General features: G+C 41.8%; 1 protein-coding gene across 1 annotated transcript in view; it reads right to left on the minus strand.

Moving 5' to 3' along the window:
* The window catches only part of NEMF (nuclear export mediator factor), a 546,593-nt gene that overhangs the window by 88,860 nt on the left and 432,360 nt on the right, over window positions 1–25,373 (minus strand). The window contains exons 24-25 of the mRNA XM_078659711.1: window positions 21,411–21,453; window positions 21,195–21,244 (exon numbers count right to left, since the gene is read on the minus strand). Of these exons, the coding sequence (XP_078515837.1) occupies window positions 21,195–21,244; window positions 21,411–21,453 (93 nt within the window). The remainder of the gene's footprint in view (window positions 1–21,194; window positions 21,245–21,410; window positions 21,454–25,373) is intronic.

The raw sequence follows: 25,373 nt of genomic DNA on the forward strand, positions 1-25,373 counted from the left end.
TCCAATAAAGCAAGAAACTAAAAAGCAGGTCAGTGAGATCTTATATCAACTTGAATACCAAGTGGTGATTGAAACCTGACCTCTCAAATGAATAATCCTTTGTTTTCCGTAATGAAACCTGACAACTCATATCGTCTTGTTTTAGATTACAGACATCTAAACGCTTGCACAAAGACATTTGCAGTACAAAATGCACACAGTGCTGCACTAATGAATAACATTGCATGGAAAAAGTACAAAACAACACTAGATATCTCAAATTGATTTTTTTGCCAGAATATATCACATGAAAGCAGGTATTTAACTGCATTCTCCGTTTTAGGCTCTCAGAAACAATTCTGCAGAATTCTCCAGGGGTATAAGAACAGCCTGGGGTTGTTTTCGGCCAGAGTAACTGAATTACTTAAAAAACGGGTTGAAGAGGCATTGTCCTATGTGGATGATATTTATCTAACGGATGATGACCTGGAGGAACACTTGACCAGAGTGAAGACCATAATATTGGGATTCGCCTCTGAAGGCTATAAATTTAATTTTAAGAAATCAAAGATAGCACACCCCAGTGTCCGATTTCTAGGACATGAGCTCTCAAGTGAAGGAAAAAGCTCATCAGACAACTTTTTAGAAAAATGTGCATTGCTCCAACCTCTGAAATCATTAAAGAGCTTACAATCAATACTGGGATTCCTGAACTTTGCAGAATGTACATTTTGGGTTACGCAGAAAGAGTTAAACCTTTCTACGATTTGATAAGACCTGACTTTTATGTCAGACAATGGGCACGCATAAACGTACGCAACCTGGTGATCCGTATAATTGCGGGTCAATCAGGATACATAATCCTATACATATAATGAAGGTGAAACAGTAACAATAGCATACAAATCACATTTGTACACAAACGCTGAGATGCCTTTTGCTTCAACAGAAAAGATTCTGACTGCTGTACAGACTGCTGTAGTGAGAAAAAGAGCACTGGCTCAGGGGAAACGAATAATTGTCGTAAATCCAGTACCGACCAAAGGCTAGCGTTCTGAACGCTAAAGCCTTCCATCCGAGATGGGTGCAATGGGCTAATTCTCTTATTGCAACAGATGTTGAATACAGGTACAACCCAAGTTTAAAAACACAAGCATTCCTGCAATACGAAAAAGAATATCCTCTCCCTAATGAAATAATGCCTCTAGATCAGTATGAATATATAATTTACACTGACGGATCTGCTCAGCCAGCCATTGGAAGTAAGCAGCAATACAGCACTGCATGCGCAATCATTAAAGGGCGCGTGCTGGATGGAACATTTCATCTGAGTTGTACTAAAACCCAGTCTCTAGGAGACTGCACGGCGCAGCTAGTGGAATTAAAAGCATAATTACTGGCACTGGTAAATACGGATTGGGAATTCCACACACTAATTGTGTGTGATTCCTTTTACTGTGTACAGTCATACAATGAATATTTACACCACTGGGGACAAAATGGGTACAAAGATGCCAAAGGTGGCACAATTAAGCACAAAACACAATGGGAACAGGTAGTGGAGTTGAAAAACGAACTACCAAGGGCTCACGTGATACACACACTAAGTCATCAACGTGATGGCGTTCACGTTGAAAGGAATTCATTGACTGACTAAGCCGCAAATGGGGCTGTACGTACTGCTTCCGTAGCTGCAATCACTCATTAAAAGACAAAAATAGACGGTGAGATTATGGTTGCGATTATTGCTACAGGCAATAAATCACCAGTACCAAAAAGATTTCCACTCAAGTACTTCTACAAGTTAGATGCAAATAACGTTCCATTTGCTCAGATTCCTGGACTGGAGGATAGAGTAATACCAAATATGGTTTGCAGGTTAGGTTTAATTCCAGCAGCACACAAGGGAATAGGTTCTGCACACGCTGGAGTTACAGCGACTGTTTATCTACTGAAACAACCCTACTGGTGGTCAGCAGATGAAAGGCTCCACCATAACACGTCCAGCGCAGACACCATTGCTAATATCAGACAAACCACTCGGTGTGTTTATTTGGACAACTGCGGCCCCTTACAAATAGATGGAGTTTACCGGTATATCATGGTTGCAGTGGATTCCTGCTTTAGATTCCTATGGGTGTGGCCCCAGCGCTCGGCTGATGATCAAACTGTTATAAAATAAAAGCTTTGCGAGTCTTTATAGGCACATATGCAATTGGCACATTACATTCTGACTGTGGCCCCGCGTTTAGCTCTAGGGCTTACAAGGAAGCCTTGGGAGGTTTGGGTGTAGAATTGCGGTACTCCTCTCCATACCATCCCGAGGGAAATTCGGTTGTGGAGAGGAAAAATCGTGACTTAAAGCAGTTTTTAACAGCTAGATTATTAGGCTCGGGTGAGAGTTGATTAAAACATTTGTATGGGGTTAAAAGGGCATTGAATAACAAGCCAAAGAGTTCTCTAGGGGGTGTCACTCCTTATGAGGTCCTATTTGGGACGAGAATGTGGGTACCTGATCTTGATTGTGAAGGCACAGTGGCGGATGAGAAAACTTTTGACATCCATAAACGTTTAACTGTTTTACAGGAGCTAAATGAATCCAGGGCACTACAAAGCAAAGTCCAGGTAAAGCGGACCGCCACTGGGGAAGTCAAGTCTGTCACGGCAAGACCAGTCTGGTTCCCTAAGATCGGGGACCTGGTCATCATACAGGAAAGCCTGTACCTGTCCTGGCAGTTGAAGGCACAAGATCTGTACTTCTGCCGCCTCTTGCTGGAAAAAGGAGAAAAGATTTGTCTCAATTGACCTAATCAAACCACACTATGCGGCCTATACTGAGTAGCAGGCCGCGTGGACTCCAGAGTAACAGAGACCCTCCTCTCGCTACTATACATGAAGTTCAAACAGAAAGACTCTTCACGTTTGAGGAGTCACCTGCACAGAATGATGGACTATGCAACAATGCCATGGAACTCGTTCCTCTTGAAACTGAAGTTCAAAATCAAAACCAAAATGAAAAATTTCAATTCGACTAAACACAGATATCTACATCAACATGCCTCAACAAGAGCAAGCTACAGTTTCCACAAGACCTGCGGAAATACCGAAAATTGATCAAACTGCATCTGGCTTTTTCATTGACTTTTATACCTTTTCATTAAATCCAAGTGAACCTGAAACTATGCCAGCCCAAAAAACTTGTCAGCAGCGAATTAAAGATTTGCTGAACGTTCTCAAAAAGACTTACCTGGTATCACCTTGGGTAGAACTCTGGGTAACTACTGGGATACTTTTCTTTCTTTTCTGGATAGGCTTAGTAACTGTCTTGAGTATGCTTATAAATGGAACTTATCTTCGAGCAAGCTCTGCAGCACAAAAAGTGAATCTGATTCTGAAGCCACATCTATCATCACATTGTGAAAAAAGAGACTTGCCATCAGTGAACATTACAGCAGTTCCTATACCTGATGGTACAGTGTGGGACAAGGTTGATTACTATATATTTGGTCCGACCAAACTTTTAAAAATTCCACATTTACTTAAAATGTCATTGAATGATATTACTACCTCCAGTACATTTTCCAATGATTGGGATTATGAAACTTTAAATAATATGTTGTCTGATTTAGAAAAATCTGCTGCCTTTTCTAATAATGAAATGCTGGAAGACACATCAGACCTTGAAACAATGTATTGCTATCTACATAATGGTCATCATTTCTTGCATAAATCCGCTAATCCCAGAAATGTTTTTACCTATCACCAATGGGAACATTGCCCAACACCACCGAAAAGCAATTCAAAGACATTTGTACACAAATGTCCATATTTTTCAGGGTTTAACACGTCAGATCCAGCCAAATATTATTATAAGTTTGCACAAACACAAAAAATATGTTGATAAACACCAAACACATTTATTCTGCTTCCTTTATTGCCCAGTTGTCTGAACAAGGTTTCGACTTATGGAAAGAGACTATAGACTTAAAATCTGTCTGGGGTACTAGAGACTGGCAGGTCCAGGGAACAGACGCGCCATTTAGAGCATGCCTCATTCCTCGGCAAATCATGTTTTTGAATGACACCGTGCAACAAATGTCCTCTCTTGGAATAGCCAATAACAAAGACTTGAATACACCCCGGATGCCCACACCATCACACACCTCGGGTAACATAACATCACAAGAAGGGATTACGTTAGATGAGATCATGCAATACAATAGATCAGACCTCGATTGGAAGGGATGGTTGATTTGGCCCACAGGCACCAACAGATGTCAGGAAAGATTCATGGGTAAAACCAAAGGGTTTAATATCCACAGGCCGGATCCATGCTATGTACAGGGAGAACACCCAGGGGTAGTGACATCATACAGTGTTGGGAAGTCATACCTCGATTGGCTAAAAACCTCGGCACTTACACAGGTAAAACAACACTTATCTTTACTTGCAAAGTATGTAGGCCTACAGGATGTTTTATTAAGTGCTAAGAAACCACGCCATAAATATTTCTATATTGCTGTCTATAATGAGATTTGGAAAATATCACAAGAGGCCGCAGAGAGATTACGAGAAATAGATAGTATAAACCTAGAGAAAGCTCTGGCAGTGGTTGACAATGGGTTAATTGCACTAACTTCCAGGATATATTCACTGGGCAATATTGTATCTTCTGCTATTGATGTACTAGAACAGGATTTTTCAATAATACAACATGGGCAATCACAATTGCGTTCTATTATGTTGTTGAGCTGTATGCTGCAATCTTGGTGCGCAGGCTATGTGCCTTGGCGTTTCATCAACAGCAAGTCTCTGTTTTCTGCATACAATCTAACAGAAAAACAGATGGAAATGGCACAAAGGGGAGCAAAGTATACAGTGCAGCGTATTGAAAAACTGGACAGATTAGCTTTTACAGAGCGACAATCACTGTTTACAGAATGGTTAATCAATGGCCACATAACTCTACCGGTCACTACTTTTCAATTTCAATATTGCCTTGAACAAAAGCAGGCAGGCAGATATGAAGAAATGGGTAAGGAATTCATCAAGGAATCTTAGGAATAACTCAGGAGAGACTCACTACTCCTGAGGCGAGATAGCCGGGAACCCAATTGCATTTTAACAAAATTACCGATTTTAAAGACTGCTTTTTAAAATTGAATTGTATATTGAAATTGTTGCACGCTGATTTTAAAATTGCTTTTAATAATTGAATTGCACTTTAAAACTGTTGCACGCTACCCCTGAGCACTCCCCCACCTCACCCGATTAGAACTCCCCGCGCTGCCGATCTCAGGGCTGCGGCGGGTCGGAGTTCTTGCCGCTGTAAATTCAAACGAGCACAGGCCACGCCCACGGACGCAGGCCACGCCCCCTTCGCAGACCTTAAAAGTGAGCTGAAGACAAGCCGCAAACAGAGACTCACTACTCCTGAGGCGAGATAGCCGGGAGCCCAATCGCATTTTAACAAAATTACCGATTTTAAAGACTGCTTTTAAAAATTGAATTGTATATTGAAATTGTTGCACACTGATTTTAAAGATTGCTTTTAATAATTGAATTGCACTTTAAAACTGTTGCACGCTACCCCTGAGCACTCCCCCCACCTCACCTGATTAGAACTCCCCGCGCTGCCGATTTCAGGGCTGCGGCGGGTCGGAGTTCTTGCCGCCGTAAATTCAAACGAGCACAGGCCACGCCCATGGACGCAGGCCACGCCCCCTCCCATTCTACTAAAAATGTGCCCTCCACAAACGCGCAGCGGGCGCGCCGCCTGCGCGCCGAAGGCGCGCTAAAGGCAAGCCCGTCGCGCCCGTCCGCGCCAAGACCGGGCCCAGGGCCATACCCCCTGTCCAAAGCGATCCCGATAAAGGACAACAGAAGTATTCCAGTCAGGAACTCCAGCGTCACATGCGCCCGGATAGAGCTACACAAAGAAGGTAAAAAATGTCCGTCCTGCACATGCACTTTTGATTTTTCCCCCATTAAGAACCTGGCCAAACCCAAGATACCAAAATATAGAAACAACAAACTGAAAGCTGGACTAATTAATGTCAAGTCTCTAGTCAAACACAACATACAGACAGCCGATTTAATAGATAGCCAAAATATTGATATACTATTTGTCACCGAAACATGGGCAGACGAAGCATCAGATGCCGACCTGACCCTGGCCATTCCAGAGGGCTACTCCTTTTTTAGAGCTGACAGAAAAATGAAACGTGGGGGAGGATTGGCAATTATAGCGAAAGAAGAGTTCAGAATTAAGAGTTCAGACAAAGGAAGTAACTCAGACTGTGAAACCTTGACTTTCCAAATAAAAATCACAGATAAATATACTTTTAATGGACTGCTAATTTACAGACCACCCAGCGCAAAAACGCCCTTAATTGAGCTGCTAAGTCCATTTCTGGAATCTAGCGTGACAAGTTCAGATTATACAATTTTAGGAGATTTTAATCTACATCTAGAGAAAAACTCAGACCCAAAGATATCTTCATTTATCGATGCAATGTCAAACTTTGATCTGGAACAAAAGGTACACCTAGACACCCATAATGCTGGCCACATACTGGACGGTATTTTCACCTCATGTCAGAGCTTAAATAAAATTGATACTCTCCTGATCCCATGGTCGGACCACAAGTTAGTCCGATTCACTTTAGAAATTAAAGAGGATACCGGGAGACCTGTGGAACATATTAAACAAGCAACTTACCCCAACTGGTCTAAAATTGACCACCAGGCTTTTATCAAAACACTCCAACCATCCTATCCTGCATTGGATGAAAACTGTAATATAGCCTGCAAACAATTCAACGAGTGGTTGGATAACGCAATCAAACTGACAGTCCCTCGAAAAAAGGTCACTCTGAAAAGAAAAACCCCCTCACAACCATGGTTCTCTGAAGCACTAAAGGCTCAAAAACAGAAGTGCAGAAGAGCAGAGAAAAAGTGGAGAACAAACTATGATATCCACCTCAAACAAGAATACAAAGCTACCTTAGCCAGTTACAAGAAATTAATAATAACAGAAAAAAGTAAATACTTTGTCCAGAAAATTAATAAGTCAAAAAACTCTAGTAAAACCCTCTTTGATACTGTCAAAAAATTATCAAAATTTGAAAATAACAACTCAGAAGTACTGTCATCAGACTTCTGTAACGTACTAGGTGAATTCTTTGTTAGCAAAGTATCATCAGTCTACGACTCCTTCAAAAATCACAGCACGGAGACGGCAGAAAAGGATACATATCACTTAATAAGTCCAGTGAAACAATCAGTCCATACCACATTGTTCCTCTTCATTCCCCCTACAGCAGAACAGATCCAGAAAGAGGTTCACACCACTAACTCAGGCAGCCCAATGGACCCTTGTCCACCCAAAATAATGCAAATCTGCTCCGAACAGCTGAGCCTAGTATTAGAAAAACTATTCTCCCAAATTATCAATACCAACATCTTTCCAGATGATTGGAAAATGATATCAATCAGGCCACTGCTAAAGAAACCAAACCTAGACTGCGAAACACCTAACAACTACAGACCAATAGCCAGGATCCCTATTGCTGCAAAATCTTTCGAGAAACTGTTAAACAAACAGTTATCCCGACATCTGATGGACGGCAACTGGCTGGACCATTTTCAGTACGGTTTCCGCGAGGGACATGGAACGGAGACTGCTCTGATTACAGCAGTGGAGGAACTCAGGCAAGTGCTGGACAATGGATCGAAGGCCGCCTTGGTACTACTCGACTTATCGGCGGCCTTTGATACAGTCAGCCACGACATGCTTATAACACGCTTAAAAGCAGCACAAATACATGACTCAGCTTGTGCCCTCATTGCCTCCTACTTAGAGAACAGAACTTTCTCAGTAGAATCGGGAGAAGCAAAATCAAATCATTCAACCTGCCATGCGGAGTCCCGCAGGGCTCCTCGATGAGCCCCACTCTTTTTAATCTATATGTGGCTCCCCTTGCACAAATAATAAGGAACTATGGATTCACCCCAATATCCTACGCCGACGATACTCAAATCGTGGTGTCAATTAATAGGGATGTTGAGGACACAGCAGAAAAATTTCAACACTGCATGGTACAGATCAGCCAATGGATGAGAATGAACTGCCTAAAACTGAACGGGGACAAGAGTGAGGTTATGATACTAGGAGGGGACACAAATATATGGTCCCCCTAATGGTGGCCAAAAGATCTGGGAAGATGGCCCGATTCATCAGAAAAGGTGAAAAACCTGGGAATCACTCTAGACACCAATCTCTCATTCGATGCCCAAGCCAGTAAGCTAGCATCAACACTTTGGTACATCTTAAAAATGATTAAAAAAATTCTACCTTACCTACCGCAGGATTCGCGCAAGACAGTGGTGACAGCCTTGGCCTTGTCCAGACTGGACTACGGGAACGGCCTCTATGCCGGAGCCAGAAAGAAAATCCTAGTCAAACTTCAACGCCTGCAGAATGCAGCAGCCAGGTTGATACTTGGCATACCAAAGTTTGAACCAATCATCCACAAACTAAAAAACCTGCATTGGCTACCAATTACAAAAAGGATACAATTTAAATCACTATGCCTGGCATATAAGGCAATCAACGGAACTGGATCACAATTTCTAAAAACACATCTAAAACACTATGAACCAAACAGACTTCTCAGATCCGGCCAAAAGAAACTTATCATGGTCCCGAGATTCAGGAGAGCCAACTGGGGCGGAAGAAGTTTTTTGGTACACACAGCAAGAATCTGGAATCAACTACCACTAGCCATAAAAATCAGCCCATCCTTGAAATCCTTTAGAAAGGAAGTTAAAACATGGCTTTTCTCTGCACAGCTCTAATCAACATCGGCAAGAGCCAGTGGTATATCTCAGCGCCAAGACGCCTTCGGGCATTCGCGCGCTCTACAAATAGACAAATCAAATCAAAGCAAATCAAATCATAACCATACAGATTTCGATGCCAGAGTGGGGATAGAGAACTGGATCACTCATGTGCCAGGATATAATTCTGCATGGGGCGTGTAACGGTTCAGTGGCGAACTTATCCTGCCACTTAAGGATGCCCCAGCTGCCGTGATCAGTCCAGTGTTCGGGCTACTTTTGAATGGGAGTTACTTGATGCTGAAGGATCAAGGTTGCTGTGGGATGCTTCCGGGCATCGCATATCTGGTGACTGTCAGTTCCAGGGTTACTTGCTGTATGCAAGTATTGTTTCCACCAACACATACAGTCAGGGAGGCGCCAATATGGCCTTCACTAAATGTTTCATTAATACGGTTTGATGCTTTGAGCAGAATGAAAGCCATGCTTTTACAAAAGTCTGTGGACTTAAACTCCGCTCGAGAGACTTTTGATCTCCAGATCGCGAGGTCTTCAGCAGAGATACAGGCGCTCATACGTAAGAACTGCCACTTCCATTTCACAGAAATGATAAATTGTATCTTTAACACGTTTGATACGACTGGCATCGCCCGCCTATTTAAGAGCATAGCTTCTGGACTATTAAGCACCTGTCAGATGGTCCTCGGCGTTGTACCAAACTTTACACACTGTTTTTGGAAGCATTTTTGGAGGACTGCCGCTGATCCTGTTTCTAATAGAAGGTATCCCGATTGTTATTTTTCTGCTACGTAATGGATGAAATTGTCACCAAGGAGATGGAAACAGTACTGGAGCGAAAATACCGTGATGGTATGGTGCAACATCTAGACACACCTCGCCTAAGGGAGCTATGTGCATCTTGGTTCTTGTCATTTAGACCAGTCTAGATGGACTGCTTCTTACCTGTCCTCTGATGCCTATTTTGCAGAGAAGAAGTCGTGTTGGATCTCTGTCTGACACTCCCATCATGTGCGCAATCGGACGTTGATGCTTTACTGGACCCGATAACGGCCCATGTTCTGCAGCATCCCCAGCGTATTCCAATGTTGATGGTGGCATTTCTAGAGTCACTACAGGTAGTATCGTCTCCTGTTGGTATGGCCATCGGCTCCTCCTCTGACACCCAGGCCTTGGATGGAGCACAGGCTGCCCCAGCATTGGTTGTGGACAGTACAACAGATCATCTGTGCTCAATTGACATAATCTGCGAGGTGTTACAGGGGCCGTGGTCTGCGGAGGCAGGCAACGAGAATGTTGCGTCTACCAGCCAGGACACATAAACATTTGACCCATTTTGGCTCGTTGTGTGCTGGGAGAAATTAACTTTTTGAAAAACAAAGAGAAAATTGGAACTCCATTACAAAATTGACATTCTTTTGAGCATGCAAGACTTTCAAATGCTTGTAGTAGTTCCAACTATACCTACAGACACATTACAGCAATGGCTTGAGTGACAATTTAATTTTTTAAGTTGGTTTAGAACTTTTTAAGCATTTAAGAGTATTAGCGTACCAGTATCTAGTCAACCTAGTAGTAAGTTGAGATTTAAACTGTGTCATCCATTCCGAAGAGGAGTAGGTGTTATACTCCATATAGGTACCATAATATAGGCCCAGGTAACTTTGTTACCCTTCACCTATATTCTTCCCTACATTACACTTATAACGGTTTACAGGGACTGACCTTTTACCTAGAAACAACACTGCATTCAGAATGCAGGTTTTCCTTAGTTCGAAATCTCATACATTATGCATGAAGATTCTTGGAAGCACGGCAGAACTACCATCTCCTGTATAATATCTATGTATAAAGTTTATGACCGACGTCATTCTTAGGCCGACACAGTAATACAGCATGGTAGGACCCCTGATGAGACCTATGGGTACATATACATCACATCTTGCTCAAATAGAAGGAGGAGATCAGGACTTCCTGGCGGACACACTGATCAGAGACGCTGAGGTTCCTGCATGCAGACACTCCAGCTCGCAGTGGTCTAAAACATCCCTTGCAGGGTATCCAACCAGAGACCAGAATGGGGTCCCACAGTCTCTCACTTCAGCAGTGGCGGTTCCTTCATGAGGGCGTTTGGGCGTCGCCCCCGTGAATTTTTGCCCCCCCACCGCACTAATTAACTGTGCATATGCATGTACAAAAAAAGAGAGCATTACCACTTAATCTCAGCCCGCGGCAGTCAGCTGTCAGGGCTATTTCTATTTCAGTATTTGCGTGTGGCAGCAGGCAGGCTGAAGGGGTGGGGGTTAAGTCGATGATTGTCTGAGCAGAAGCTGCAATTGAGCATGTCGGGTTGGGACAGTGCCTTTTCCGGCCAGCCCGACATGCGCAGTCTTGTGCAGTCTGGTCTGTAGAATTAGGGAGCCGAGGGGGATCGAAGCCGTAGTCCCCAAGCCTCCTAATGAGCGTGAAATTGCCCTGCTCAGGCCAATCCTGGCGCTGCTCGAGCAGCGCGAGGATTGGCTGCTTTAGAGTAGAGAGCAGTGGTTCGACTGAGCATTTCTAATTTTACAGCATGGGAGAATAATCACCAATCACTGAATGGCTTTAATGTGTAACCATGCAGTGATTGGCCATTCTGCCCTAACTGCGTGAGCCTCTCTCTTCCCCCCTCCCCTCTTCAGCACACAAGGAGCGTGGAGAGAGAAGAGAGCTGCTGACCTCGTGGCCCGCCTGAGCCTCCTAGACTGATTGCGAGTCCCCGGCCCGCCTCGCGCACAACTTGGCATTTGGAATCGGCAAATGCTGTGTGAATGCCCCGCCCTTTCTATGACAATGAGACTCCGGGCCTCCGTGAATGTGATGATTGATCCCAGCGGCGCAGACAGGAATGTGTTGTGAGTACCAACTGGTCATCTACTACCAATTTAATTTAATCAAATGGGTGTTGTTGCCACTTGCCGCCTTCTAGGCCTGTTCTTTTTTTGTTCCATACTTATGGCCTGCCTGGCCTAGTTGTACTTTTCCGGTACAGATAATCATGTCAGCCGTGTTTCTACACACTGGGGCTGCAGGGTAAAGGACTTAGAGTCTTACTTTTTCCCCCGCAGCAACAGTGTGTAGACAATGATGAATGAATTGACTTTGCTGTACACATGAAGGACACATTAATTTTTGGTAGGCAGGGCCCGGGGGACATTCACGATTTGCAGGGACTAGTGATTTGCCCAAATTGCCCAGAATCAGATGAACGTTATTCTGAATTACAGTACATTGCACCAACAGGACACCGAGGCCGAACTTGGTTCCCCACTGCCATGCCGGCTGGCTCTCTGGTCCAAATAAATATATTGGAACTTTCTGAGCCAGGAAGTTCAATATAATTATTTCGACTAGATTGCCAGCCAGGATGGCTCCTAGGTAGTAGTCTACCCCCGATGGCCAGAGCTTTTCATCTACACTCCCGTTCTTTTTGAACCCCAGACAGTGACCAGCAGACTTAGGACTGGGAGACCGGCCTTGCGAGATCGAGGGACACCCTGGATATGTTTGTAATAGGCGGGTGGCTGCCAGTGCCACACCAACGGCCTTTTTGAACTGTAGGTAGTGGCTCGGTAAATGGGAAACACGAGCGGGGATACATTCAAGATTCTGCCTGGCGCCACGGCACCACCACGTCACTCGGATCGGAGTCACGCTTCCCGGCATTGACGCCTCATCTGGAGGTGATGTGAGGGCCACAGGTGGGAGCATTGCCTGGGTGAGAGCCACATAGAGGAAGGGGCCAGGGTGGGGGCAAAGCCCTTTCGTTTAAAATAAAGAATAGCTCCAGAGGGCATGGTGCATTAAATTCATATAATGTTTTAAAGCAATTAAATGTGCTCCAATAAATTATTGTAGCACGTTTAATAGCTTTAAAACATTTTAACTTTCACTCTGTTCGAATCGACCATCCCACATTCAGCATTAGGTCTCTGGGCATTTTGTACTCCATTACAAAGGTAATTGAAAGAATTACATTTATGTACTGAAAGCACATACATTTGCTTTACCCCGAGAGGAAACTCAAAATAGTTTTTGAATGTATGGATAATAACTTCAAAAAATGTATTCATGAACGCACCGTTGTCATCAGGAAGTATCGGCAATGTTGGATTCTTATGTTGTGACACTGGTATTAGGAGCAATATTCCCAAATTATTGGACTTGTAAAAATAACATAGATTAACCGTCAATGTTTCCTTAGTATTTTGTGTACTTGTAGGTGGCAGAAAATCTGTAAATCAGTGTTTATTCCATGAACCCTCCCTCTCCACTCCAGTGCAAATCCCCCCCCTCAATAAAAACACGCATGATGTGTCTGTTTATGGCCTGACAAATAGCTTGCAGCCTTTGTGGTTTGATGAAAGCAGGGCTTTCAAATGCATAGAGCAATAAAATGCAAGCCATTTATCTGGGCATAAACAAACACATATTCCATGGTGGGATGGCACCATTTCCTTGGGCTGAAAGGAAATCCCAGTACAGAAGGCCCAGTTCCTTTTCTCTCAATGAGACGTACAGTGCCTTCTAGGGTGCCCTACTACCTTTTTAATGTTTATTCCTTGCTGTCTCACTGTGTCCAATCCAACAAATCACAATAGATTGTATTTCCCCAGTACATTTAATTTCTAAAGGTGTATCGATAAATAAATCTGTGAGGTACTCAGCAATGTTCTCGAAGCCTGCTATGAAGTTCTGTGGTTAAACTGCAAAAGCAGATACGTATATTTTTATATGATATCTCTTCATTGAGGTAAAAAACTACACTTTCACAACTACTTCATTACGTTTCTTGCTTTCTCAAATGTGCTTAAAAATGCACCATTTGCCCACTCGTTTTACAAAATTTTCCGGGAGAAGAAACTTCCAGAACCCCCCTTATGCCATTCGGGCTCCCACGCTGCGCTTGTTCACCGCACTGCTCTCCACCACAACTTTTATGCCTCACCACTTTTAAATATCACCAGCCAGCACTGCACTTCAGGTAATGGGGTTGACTTCATCCTAGAAAGATTCTAGGCTTAACACCTACACACATGCTAGGTACACTTAGGTTTATCTAGTTAGGGAGTACGCATCTTTTTATTAACATGTATTTTATATACTTGTGTGTATTCATGATTACTGCAAGATGGTAGAGCTATACCTTCTGTTTACTTTCATAGTCCTGCTAATCATTTATATCTTTTACTGTCTAACGGTTGTTGCAGCTCATCTATTTTACACTGGAATAACAACTGTTCAATAAATACTTATTAAAAATGCCCAGCCCGTTTATTCTGTGTATCTCTCTAAGACAGACTAAGTAAGCATGAGTGACTGAGCGAAAAGTAGTATATTGTTTCCATGGTCCTGAGGGATCACAAGACATGTCCCCCCCATTGTCTGAGGTCACTATTGTGAAAAATCTGGGGTCAAATTGGATTCTGCACTCTCTATGAAGGTGCAAGTCCAATCAGTGGCAGCTTCATGCTTTGAAAATGCTGAAAAACTTCCTCCCACTTTTACCAGTCTCTCACCGTAAAACAGTTGTCCAGGCCTTAGTGATATCGAGACTGGATTACGTCAATTCTTTATATTTAGGACTCCCTGAGTATTTACTAGGTCGTTTGCAGATCATTCAGAATATGGCAGCCAGGGCCATTTTTCTAACTAGGCCCAGAAAACATACCTCTCATCTCTTGTCCTCACTTCACTGGCTTCCATTGCAAAAAATAATTTATTTTAAAGCCTTAGTTCTGGTTTTCAAGGTTTTCCATGGGATCGGGGCCTCATATCTAAGGGAAAGATTTCAGCCTTATATGCCTCAGCGCTCTTTAAGATCTTCTACCCAGTGCCTGATCTTGACTCCAAGGATCAGGCTCTCACGGATAGGAGGAAGATCTTTCCAGGTAGGAACACCCCGACTCTGGAATAACCTCCCTCTCTTGCTGCGACAGATCCCAGACCTTCTGACTTTTAGGCAGAATCTGAAGACGTGGCTTTTCCAGAAATAGGATTTTCTTGCATTGTGATTCGGGGTATCTGTTTGTTAGTTGATATGGTGGTCTTTTCCTAGCGCCGGGACACTCTTTGGAGTAGCCGTGCGCTCAACAAATTCCAGATAACATAACATCAGGGTTGTCATGACGATGGTTGCCAAGAACTATTCTCTCCTTGGTAAGAGGAGATTCTAGTGGCACTGTGAGCTAGTTGGTACAAAAGGCCACCTTACCCGGCGGGGGTGTTCAGAATCAGTCTGACACCAATCCTACAGTGTATGCTGTCCGAATGCGCAGATCTTGTATACGTTTTTATAGGAACTACATGACAACGGAGGAACTCTATATCAGGGGTGTGTTGCTGCAATCCTGCTTCTTGATCTTAGTGCAGCCTTTGACACGGTTGATCACAACACTATAATCCTCAGGTTTAAAGCAGGTATCTCAGACACTGCACTTAAATGGCTGTCCTCATTCCTAGAAGATAGATTCTTCCAGATAGGAGAGGGCGAGCCCCTTGTAGTGTTGGCTTTCTAGTTGTTTCAGATATGTCATCATTTGGAATGTTATCACAGTTTGGAATGTTATGTTCTGATGCTAGTGTCAGTTAGGAGTTGAGGATTGAGCTGACTGGTGACAGCTCCTGGTGGGGATTTACTAAGGAATTTACTAAGGATTATTCTTACCATCTTATCATATATATGAACTACCACCTCATGTCAACTTAATTAATAAATACATCTTTCTACAAGAACCTACGTGACCTGAACATCAATTAACATCACTACAATTGGCGACGTTTTGGACTTCTTTCTTCATATTTACAAGCAACTGAAACATGAACTTTCTTCAAACAAGGTAACCAATTAAGTTTCTCCTTCTTCAAGCAACTTCTTAGCAAACTGGCACGTTATTAATCCCCACCAGTGATCATTCCACTCTTTTGGTCGTCCTCCAACTAATCTGCCAGTCCCTGCTTTCTAAAATCTTAAATTATCTACTGCCGCAACTGATTTAATAGTTACTCCACATGATTTAAAAAACGGGTTCACCTATTTGAAAAGTGACTGCACCTGATTTAATAGCTGTGGCACCTGATTTATGAACCTGCTTATGTGTAAGCCTCATTGACATATACGAATCCCTGATTTATAAGGGTGTGATTTTAATTTGTCCACTGCTACACCTGAAAATAAGCCTGTGTTGCTCTTCTAAATTGCTGTTGATGAGCGAAGACTGCTTCTGATGTATTAATGCAGAGCCTTTCCTTCGTGTGCTGCTTCTCGGCTTTCGTTTCCTGACATCTGCCTCAATTTCAATAATTTCACGTAATGTCCTAAGATCTAAACGAACAGTTCCATAGATCTTTGACAATCTATTACTGCCCTCTACTGGATGTTAATTTAAAAAATAAAAATAACACAGAGTTATCGATGCTTTCTACATCTTTACAAGTAAACGAACCTTCCGTTGCTTTTACCTACAAGCGAAATTCATTTTTAAGTGCAGATGAAGTTTAAGGAAAAAAAAGCGCCTCACTTCAAAACACGTATATTTTTTCTGCTTAGGATGAAGGTTCGCAATGTTTTAAACTATGGCTATTGGGTTAATTATTATATTTTGTTATGCCTCCTTCTTTGTGGCTTTCATTGGCAGTTGAACCGCCTTCATTTATTTAAAAATTCTGCACGAGGGCATACAGATCTACACACGCTTACCTTCAGTGCTACCATCCTGATGACGCCTGCAACCTTCGTGTGGTTTCCAGCTTCCTGATTACGCCTGCTGCCTCTCCTATGACATGCCAACGCTCTACAATCTTTGAGGAGCACAGACCTGTCTTGAACCACCCGGCGCAACGTCGCTCTGCGTGCCTCCATTTTATCTGGCACCACTGGTCCTTCGTGATTTTCATGTTAACTGCCAACCTCGTTGTAAGGATATTGGTAACCTTATAACCTCAATTTTTGTTTTTCTTTGCTGCACTTCGCAATTCAGCAGGTACTGTTTAGTTTCTTTCTCTTCAGTTATGTTTATATTGAAACTACTTCAACGTTGCGTGTTTTCGGTGACATACACACCATGAAAAGTATTTATATTTATAAAAGGTTCAATTTTATTTATGGGCTTTTTGACTATACAGTAACATCAACGCTGCGCATGTTTTGGTGACATGCACACCATGAAAGGTACAGCAAGTTCAATACTTCATATAATTACTGTATTTGCGGTGCAAGTCTTCAGCGCTGATCCGCACAGCAGATAAAAATTTTTTCTTCATTGCACCTTCTTGGAATAGACGCAAAGTTAATTTATCGCAATATTAATTTATTCACGTTGACTTGCACTTCGTATACCAATTTATACATTTGATTTTATGAGCTATGCATAGTACTAATAATTATTCTGTGTATTGTTTTCTACTTCTTTATGTTATTTCTGGTATACAGAATATTTAAATGAAGCGTTCTGTTCTTATTAGTGGACTCATATTGTCTACATTTACCGGTTTATTAATTGATTGATGACGTCAGTTTTAAAAGTTCAGTACACTAAGCCTTATTTTATTGATTATATATGAGCTCTATGATTTTCTCCTTTGCGCAAAGGTTTTCAAGACTTTTTATGTGCGTAGACGTGCGTTACATGAATTGTCATTAAGGTTTTCAAGACTTTTTATGTGCGTAGACGTGTGTTACATGAATTGTCATAAAGGTTTTCAAGACTTTTTATGTGCGTAGACGTGCGTTACATGAATTGTCATTAAGGTTTTCAAGACTTTTTATGTGCGTAGACGTGCGTTACATGAATTGTCATTAAGGTTTTCAAGACTTTTTATGTGCATAGACGTACGTTACATGAATTGTCATTAAGGTTTTCAAAACTTTTTATGTGCATAGACGTATGTTACATGAATTGTCATTATTCATTTATTACTAAGAAGTTTTTAGTGTCACATGCACGTAATTCTGTTATATGATTACTATGCTCGTTTTTCACCTGTTTTTACAGGTTTCTTTCAGAATTAATTATTCTTTCTGACAACTTTTCTTCAGAGTTAAATACATGTGATATTGTTGAGAGATTATTATGCCAGTTTTTCACTAACTATAAAAAAAATTCTAGCAACTTTTCCTCAGTGTTATATGCGATTAGCTCTGTTTTATGTTTATCATGCCAGTTTCTAACCGTTTTTACAAGTTTCATTCAGAATTTATTATTCTTGCTGACAACCTTTCTTCTGTTCATGCTCTTATTAGATGTTAATGTTCATTTTTCCTATGATTCTAAGATTTCGAATTGTTTTCATGTAAGAGCATTTTTTAATTTTAACTTTCTCATAATTGTGCATTACTTGGTTCTACCTTCACTACCCAGTTCATTGTTTCGCAATTAGGCCAGTCTGGCCAATTGGTGTGTTTGCTGATTCCGTGAATTTTGTGATCGGTGTCCATATTCTTATTTTCGTTTTCTTCTTTTCCTTTAGGGAGAAGATGTGTTGTCTTTTGTATTTTCAATTGGTTTCTGTTCATTCTTCTTAGTTCTAATCTTGTTTGATTTTCCCTGTTGATTCTTCTTACTTCTAATCTTGCTTAAAATTCTTTATTGATTCTACTTGGTTTTGATCTTACGTTATTTTCCACCTCTTAGATGTTACTGTAATTTTTCTTTTCTTATAATTCACCTCTTCTTTTTCTTCATTGTTACTTAATTATCTTCTACTCCTATTTCTACGTACCTTCTTTCTGTATCCTTTAATTTTGTGTAATTGCTCTTTAACATCTTAGTTTTTGGTTGCAATTGTTAAATGTGTAAAAGGGGAAGATGTGTAGTGTTGGCTTTCTAGTTGTTTCAGATATGTCATCATTTGGAATGTTATCACAGTTTGGAATGTTATGTTCTGATGCTAGTGTCAGTTAGGAGTTGAGGATTGAGCTGACTGGTGACAGCTCCTGGTGGGGATTTACTAAGGAATTTACTAAGGATTATTCTTACCATCTTATCATATATATGAACTACCACCTCATGTCAACTTAATTAATAAATACATCTTTCTACAAGAACCTACGTGACCTGAACATCATTTAACATCACTACACCCCTCTCAGATACCCTACAAATATCGTGCAGAGTCCTACAGGGATCCGCACTGAGCCGCACATTATTTAATCTATACATGCAACCTCTGGCAAAGATAGTGCATGAAATGGGGTCATCTATTGTGTCATACGCAGATGATACCCAGGTGATACTATCAGTGACATAGGGCCCACAATCCAAGCACACCAAACAGGCCCCCTGCATGGTAAAAGTAGCAGAATGGATAGCCTAAAGCTGAATGGAGAAAAAACAGAACTTATGTTCCTGGGAAATGAGGCGGGCCCTAGAAACATCATCCTCTGGCCTCCAGAACTAGAAGACCCCCCTGTACCAAAAAATGCTGTAAAAAATCTGGGAATATGGTTAGACCACAGTCTTTCCATGGAGACACAAGCCAAGAAATTGTGAGCCACATGTTTTGGAATACTTCGCATGTCCTGAAAGATCCTGCCTCTTATCCCTGAACAAACCTGGAGAACTGTGGTTCAGGCCAAGGTGATATCATGGCTGGATTATGGTAACTCCCTCTATCTTGGCTCTTACAAATATGTAGCGGCCAGGATACTACTAGGCATCCCCAGACAAAATTCAGCGAAAGCCCAGCTGAAAATACTTCACTGGCTACAGATCCAAGCCAGGATCAAATTTAAATCACTCTGTAATGCCCACAGAGCCATGAACGACAAAGGACCAGCCTTAATAAGACAGCTTGTAGTTCCTTATGTTCCGGGTAGATCTCTAAGATCCTCATCAGAGCTGTTCATGAAAAGGACAAGAATAAAGAGATCTAGATGGGGAGGTAGATCTTTTTTACATCTGGCTCCTAGTCTTTGGAACTCCCTATCTAAAGAAATGCGACTGCTAACAGATGAACAGTTATTTAGGAAAAAACTCAAAACATGGTTCTTTCCATGATAACTTCTGTGCCCTGACTGCATTTTCTCCTCAGCGCTGGGAGACCTTTGGGCAGCCATGCGCTTTATAAATCCATAAACATAAACATACTGTTGTATTTAGTACCGCCCAGAACTTCGATAAATAGAGTATTACATATATTCAATTTTGGGAAATACTCGGTCAATACAATTAACTGGACAATGTAAAAAATCTATGTGTTGAGAGGGGAATTCCCTCCACCCCCTACCTAGGGGATATAGGTGGCAAGGGCCGAGGAGGGGTACCGATCCCTAGGCATATACATTTCCAACGACTTGGTGTGATTTTACAATCAAAATCTTCTGCCACCATTGCAGCGTCTGAAAAGCGAGGTGCAACATTGGAGGGCCCTTCCAATGTCTTTATTGGGACGCGCTGCTCCTGTTTAAAATCATATCACTCTCACGCCTCAGAACTCCTATGGGTGGGAAGTCAGCACACATATCCACCCAAAAGCTGGAGAGGGGTTGGTATGGCGGAGAGATAGGACTCCCTAACATTCGGAAATATTATTGGGCAGCACAACTAACGGCTATCAATCAATGCATATATAGCACATATGATGATTCCGGATATAGAACAGACAAATGGGTCTTGCCAGGGGGCCCCACAGATTTAAACAGTAAGGAAAGGACCTGGGTAACGCTGGGAATTATAGTAGCTAAACGTAACATAGCAAAAGCATGGGGTACCCCTGACATGCCAACAATTAGAGCTTGGATGGCAGACATGAATGGAAGACATGTTAACAGAAAAGACAGTATATGAAAGTCGGGCTGTCTGACGAAATGGGAACAAATATGGGGCAGGTATAAATTCATATAGAGGAGGCATTTACATGGCTCCATGGCTCAGTTCTTCCCTCAGAGTTAGTGAACTATAGTTTAGAGTAGAATAGGAAAGGTACAAATAGCAAGGCAACACATGATATAGTAAATGTGTTGGTTATTGAATATGTGAATAATCTCTGTGTTTTGCCAGCAGAAATACTTCTGTAAAGTGATTTCTCTTGTCATCAATAAAAATAGTTTTAAAAAAATCCATACGTTCTATTTCTCAGTTGAAAGCAGGTCAACACTTATCTCCTAGTTAATGTGGGAGATGGGCAATATGGTACAGTGTAGAGTAACTAGAGTAACCTTACTAAATTGGTGATTCCAACTGGGATGCCTTGAGATAAACCACTACAGCATATCGTCAAATCGGAAGGATACTATAGAGTTTTGCACAATGGCCAGAGGAATAAGATTCACAAAATATAGAATACCTAACATCAATAACAATGTTGCGTTGTCTTACCTTCTCTCCTTCACCGACAAATGTCGCCTTCCAGTTGACTTACTATCAGTCTAATAGAGAAAAACAATAATTGAGTTAAAATTCAAAGACTAGAATAACATTTCAGCATACACCCTAGCCCTATAGTGGTGAATTCCATAGAGTGTGCTACACAAATTCTCTCATTCATCCTTTCATTTTGATTTAATTTGACTGTAAACTGTCTTGAGATCTTACCTCAGTAGTTGGTGTCTCCTCCTTAATGGTTTTCTGTATTGATCTATGAAGAAAACAAGTATAAATGCTAATGTTCAGAATATAGAACTAAGGGTAATGAGGTACTCAGGTGGCCCATTAAAAGTTATGATTATACAAATATTACTAATCAATTAGGACTGATTTCCTTTTTATTACATTTTGAACGATGGAAGCTGGAACTAGTCTTGACAAGACTGGACTCTTTATCTTCATGTCTGTATCACTAATATAGAAAATAGTTAAATCAATGTATCATTGTTGTTTGGCCTACCATATGAAGAGTCTTTCATTAAAAAAGAAAACATTCCTAACAAACCCAAACTATCTCAATGTTTGGTGTAACATATTCTACTCAGTCAACAGGGTCAACCAGAGAAACTGGGTACTAGTTAAAGTGTCAGAAATTGGCCATTTGCCTACATCTGTAAATTCATACCGGGGTCTACGCCCAGGTGGGAATTAAATGCTCTTAGATTGTTTCATCTTTACTTCTCACAATTTCTAGTGGCGCTGCAATCGGCTAAGGTTTCCCCACAATATCAAATAATTTTATGAATGCTGAGTGCCTACAGCCATTGCTGTCAGTCTAATCTCCTATACATTAAACAGCAGCACAGGAATTAGGGATCTTGATCAAAGACCATATAGGGCTACAAGGACAATAGGGTTAGGATTCACTTACATAGAGTTCCACACCCAATTCTTTGTCAGCAAGGCACATAACTATATTGTTTCTTTGGGAAGAACAATGGGTTTAATGTCTTAGTTCAGCTTCTCCTTTGAAATGGTGTCAGGTAAATGGTCATTTGGGTGTGTTACTCTAGGAGCCAATGATTTGGCTGCATATCTGATTGGGCATGCACACACACAATCACCTCAATGATTACACACGGAGCTCTCAGTAGACAGACTAGCTATTTTTTTTAAGACAAAACATTGCTAGGCTACAGCTTCAAAACTCAATAAAATTTCCCCCTATCCCACCCCTCTTGAACAACATACTGTAACACTCATCTTTAAGTAAACTTCAGGTGATGTGTATGGATCATATCTTCGTGGCCAAATCAAACATTTCCGTGCCTGCTTTGCATATGTATTTTGATACTGAATCGAGCAAACAATGCTGTAAGGCAGCTATTTCATATTAAAAACCATCAAATGAACGTCAAAACAATGTGATTCCTTAATTAAGAACCTAATGGAAATGTGAGGTCAAAACCATGGGTTTCTGTCTTAATTTAAAACGAATTCAAGAGGAAGCTTCAGCAGCCTATTGTTGCAAATGTATTTATCTCTTGGTGCATCAAGCCTGACAGAGACCTGACAACATAGTTATTTATACATTAATCACTTAATAAATGGGCAGACTTGTCCTGCCTTTGTGTAGCAACATTTACAATCTAATAAGTAGGACACAAATATTATTTTTCAGACTACAACTATGGAAAAAGTACACTTGTACGTATCCAGTTGTGACATATTAACATGTTACTTGGAACTCCTCTTCTAATATTTGTCGATTATAACCCTGTGGCAGTCCTGTAGCCTATAAAGAGAGATTGATTGTTTTATAAAACATAATTAATATCATGATGAATAATATCCATACAAATGTTTGTGTATAAAAATGACCTTTCTCAGAAATTGAACAGTAAATAAAGGTTTAATTTCTTTTAGGTACTAAGCTGGCCAGTTCTCTTTGGAAAAGTAGTTGACAAATGGGTGAGATGGGACTGAGATGTCTTCAGTGTAATATTTGCGTGGTGCATGTAAACTCTCATTCAAATATGTGAGCCAATGAGATGTCATATAAAAATGACTTCCTCCCTTTTATGGTTTAAGAAATGTTCTGCTTTAATCTAAATTGGCAGAATCTGAATCTAGATAAATAGTTTTTCCTTTTGGAACAATAAAACCATGAGATCTTAAACTTTAAAGCACAATTGTGTCAATAAAATTGACTTTGAACACTATATATTTATTATATCCCGGCCATCTTGCTATATAAAATAAATTTACTCTCACACTGAAGAGTTAAATGTAATCTACAAACGAAAAACACATTTTCTGGTCATCCTTATTAGATAATCTATTAAAGCAGGGTTTCCAGACTTTGTTGGATAACAGTTTGTAGGGTAAGTACAGTGCTTAGCTTTTGTGGGTGATTGCCTAATGAGGGGGAACTGTAGGTCATTTGAACTTATTTCTTGCTACAGGTTTCATAGAAGTATTGTGCTCCTTTTCACATTCATTTCTAGTGCAAAACACAGTTTCTCAGTGCCTGTAACATGCTTTACCTGTCTATAGGGAGCACAGCTTGGCACTGTGATGATGGTAATGCGCCTGTGGGGTCTGAAGCTGCTCATATACTCGGCATATGGCGTCCTAAAATTCTCTTACTTGAGCAGGGGTTGCTCCGGGTTCTGGAAAAGGTGGGAGGCGCGGAGTTGGCTGGCAATGGTTCTGAAGACTCACAAATGGTACGGAGTTCCTCTGAAGCAGTAAAGGATATGGTTTTAGGAACCGATGGAGTGGTCCCAAATGAGACCAAGGGTGTGTGTAGGAAGGAGCAGGTGGAGGGGGAATCCTCCTTGTGGAACTAGTACTCTCACACACCTAGCAAGCTAGGTGTCATGCTTCATCATTTGAGTATGCCCCTCGTCAGGTCGGCGCTGCAATACCTGACGGGCACCCGAAACCGGGGCTCTTTGTCGGGGATCTTCTGTTCCTGCCGGTTGGTGCAGTGGGGGTGAGGGGCCTAGTATGTGTAGATGTAAGGTGAAGTGAGTTAAAATAGGTCAGTTTGTCCTATCCAAACTTTATTCCGTAGGTAGACTGCCTAGTTAAAAGGAGTGGAGAGGGGCCTTACCTAGTCGCAATGTGTCTAGTTGTGACGGTGCTGGCGGCAGGTTAGGTGCAGCAGTCGCAAGCGATTTGCTTGTTGGACCCAATTGGAGTCCTTTATACCGCCGGCAACTGTTGCGAATATTGTAGCATACAGTTTAGGTCTACTATGAAAGCAAGGGGGTATGTAGTTTTACACTTACCTACCAGTGTAGATAGTATGACTTCCTGATCCTGAAGAAGTGTCCAGATCTCTTTGACTACTCAGACACGAAACATGTTGATCTTTTGAGAGTAGGGCCCTCACAACTAGACACATTGCGACTAGGTAAGGCCCCTCTCCACTCCTTTTAACTAGGCAGTCTACCTACGGAATAAAGTTTGGATAGGACAAAATGACCTATTTTAACTCACTTCACCTTACATCTACACATACTAGGCCCCTCACCCCCACTGCACCAACCGGCAGGAACAGAAGATCCCCGACAAAGAGCCCCGGTTTCGGGTGCCCGTCAGGTATTGCAGCGCCGACCTGACGAGGGGCATACTCAAATGATGAAGCATGACACCTAGCTTGCTAGGTGTGTGAGAGTACTAGTTCCACAAGGAGGATTCCCCCTCCACCTGCTCCTTCCTACACACACCCTTGGTCTCATTTGGGACCACTCCATCGGTTCCTAAAACCATATCCTTTACTGCTTCAGAGGAACTCCGTACCATTTGTGAGAATACAGCCAATCGGGGTACGTACGCTGGACCTCGTTAAACTTGCCCCTAGTCCTTCTTTTTGTGATACAATGGTTCTGAAGAACCATGCCTCAAATGTCGAAGTTCCTTCCTCATGTTGGTCGACAGACAAGGGGAAATCAAAGTGCGTTTCAACTTCTTGTGTTTTTTATGCTCCTTCCCCAAATGGCCCGAGAAATAAGAAAAAAATTACTTGGGACTCCTGGAGGGGGCCCACGACCTCCCTCTCAGTCGGGACCAAGATCTCTGCGGTGTCGCCTGCCAGGTCACTAGCAGCTTCAGGGACCGCTCCCTCAAAGCCTTCTGTGCCATGGCCCGGCATGCCGAGCACAACTTGGAGTCTTGGTCGTG

This window comes from Lissotriton helveticus, chromosome 9 (assembly GCF_964261635.1).
Source record: "Lissotriton helveticus chromosome 9, aLisHel1.1, whole genome shotgun sequence".
Classification (NCBI taxonomy): domain Eukaryota; kingdom Metazoa; phylum Chordata; class Amphibia; order Caudata; family Salamandridae; genus Lissotriton; species Lissotriton helveticus.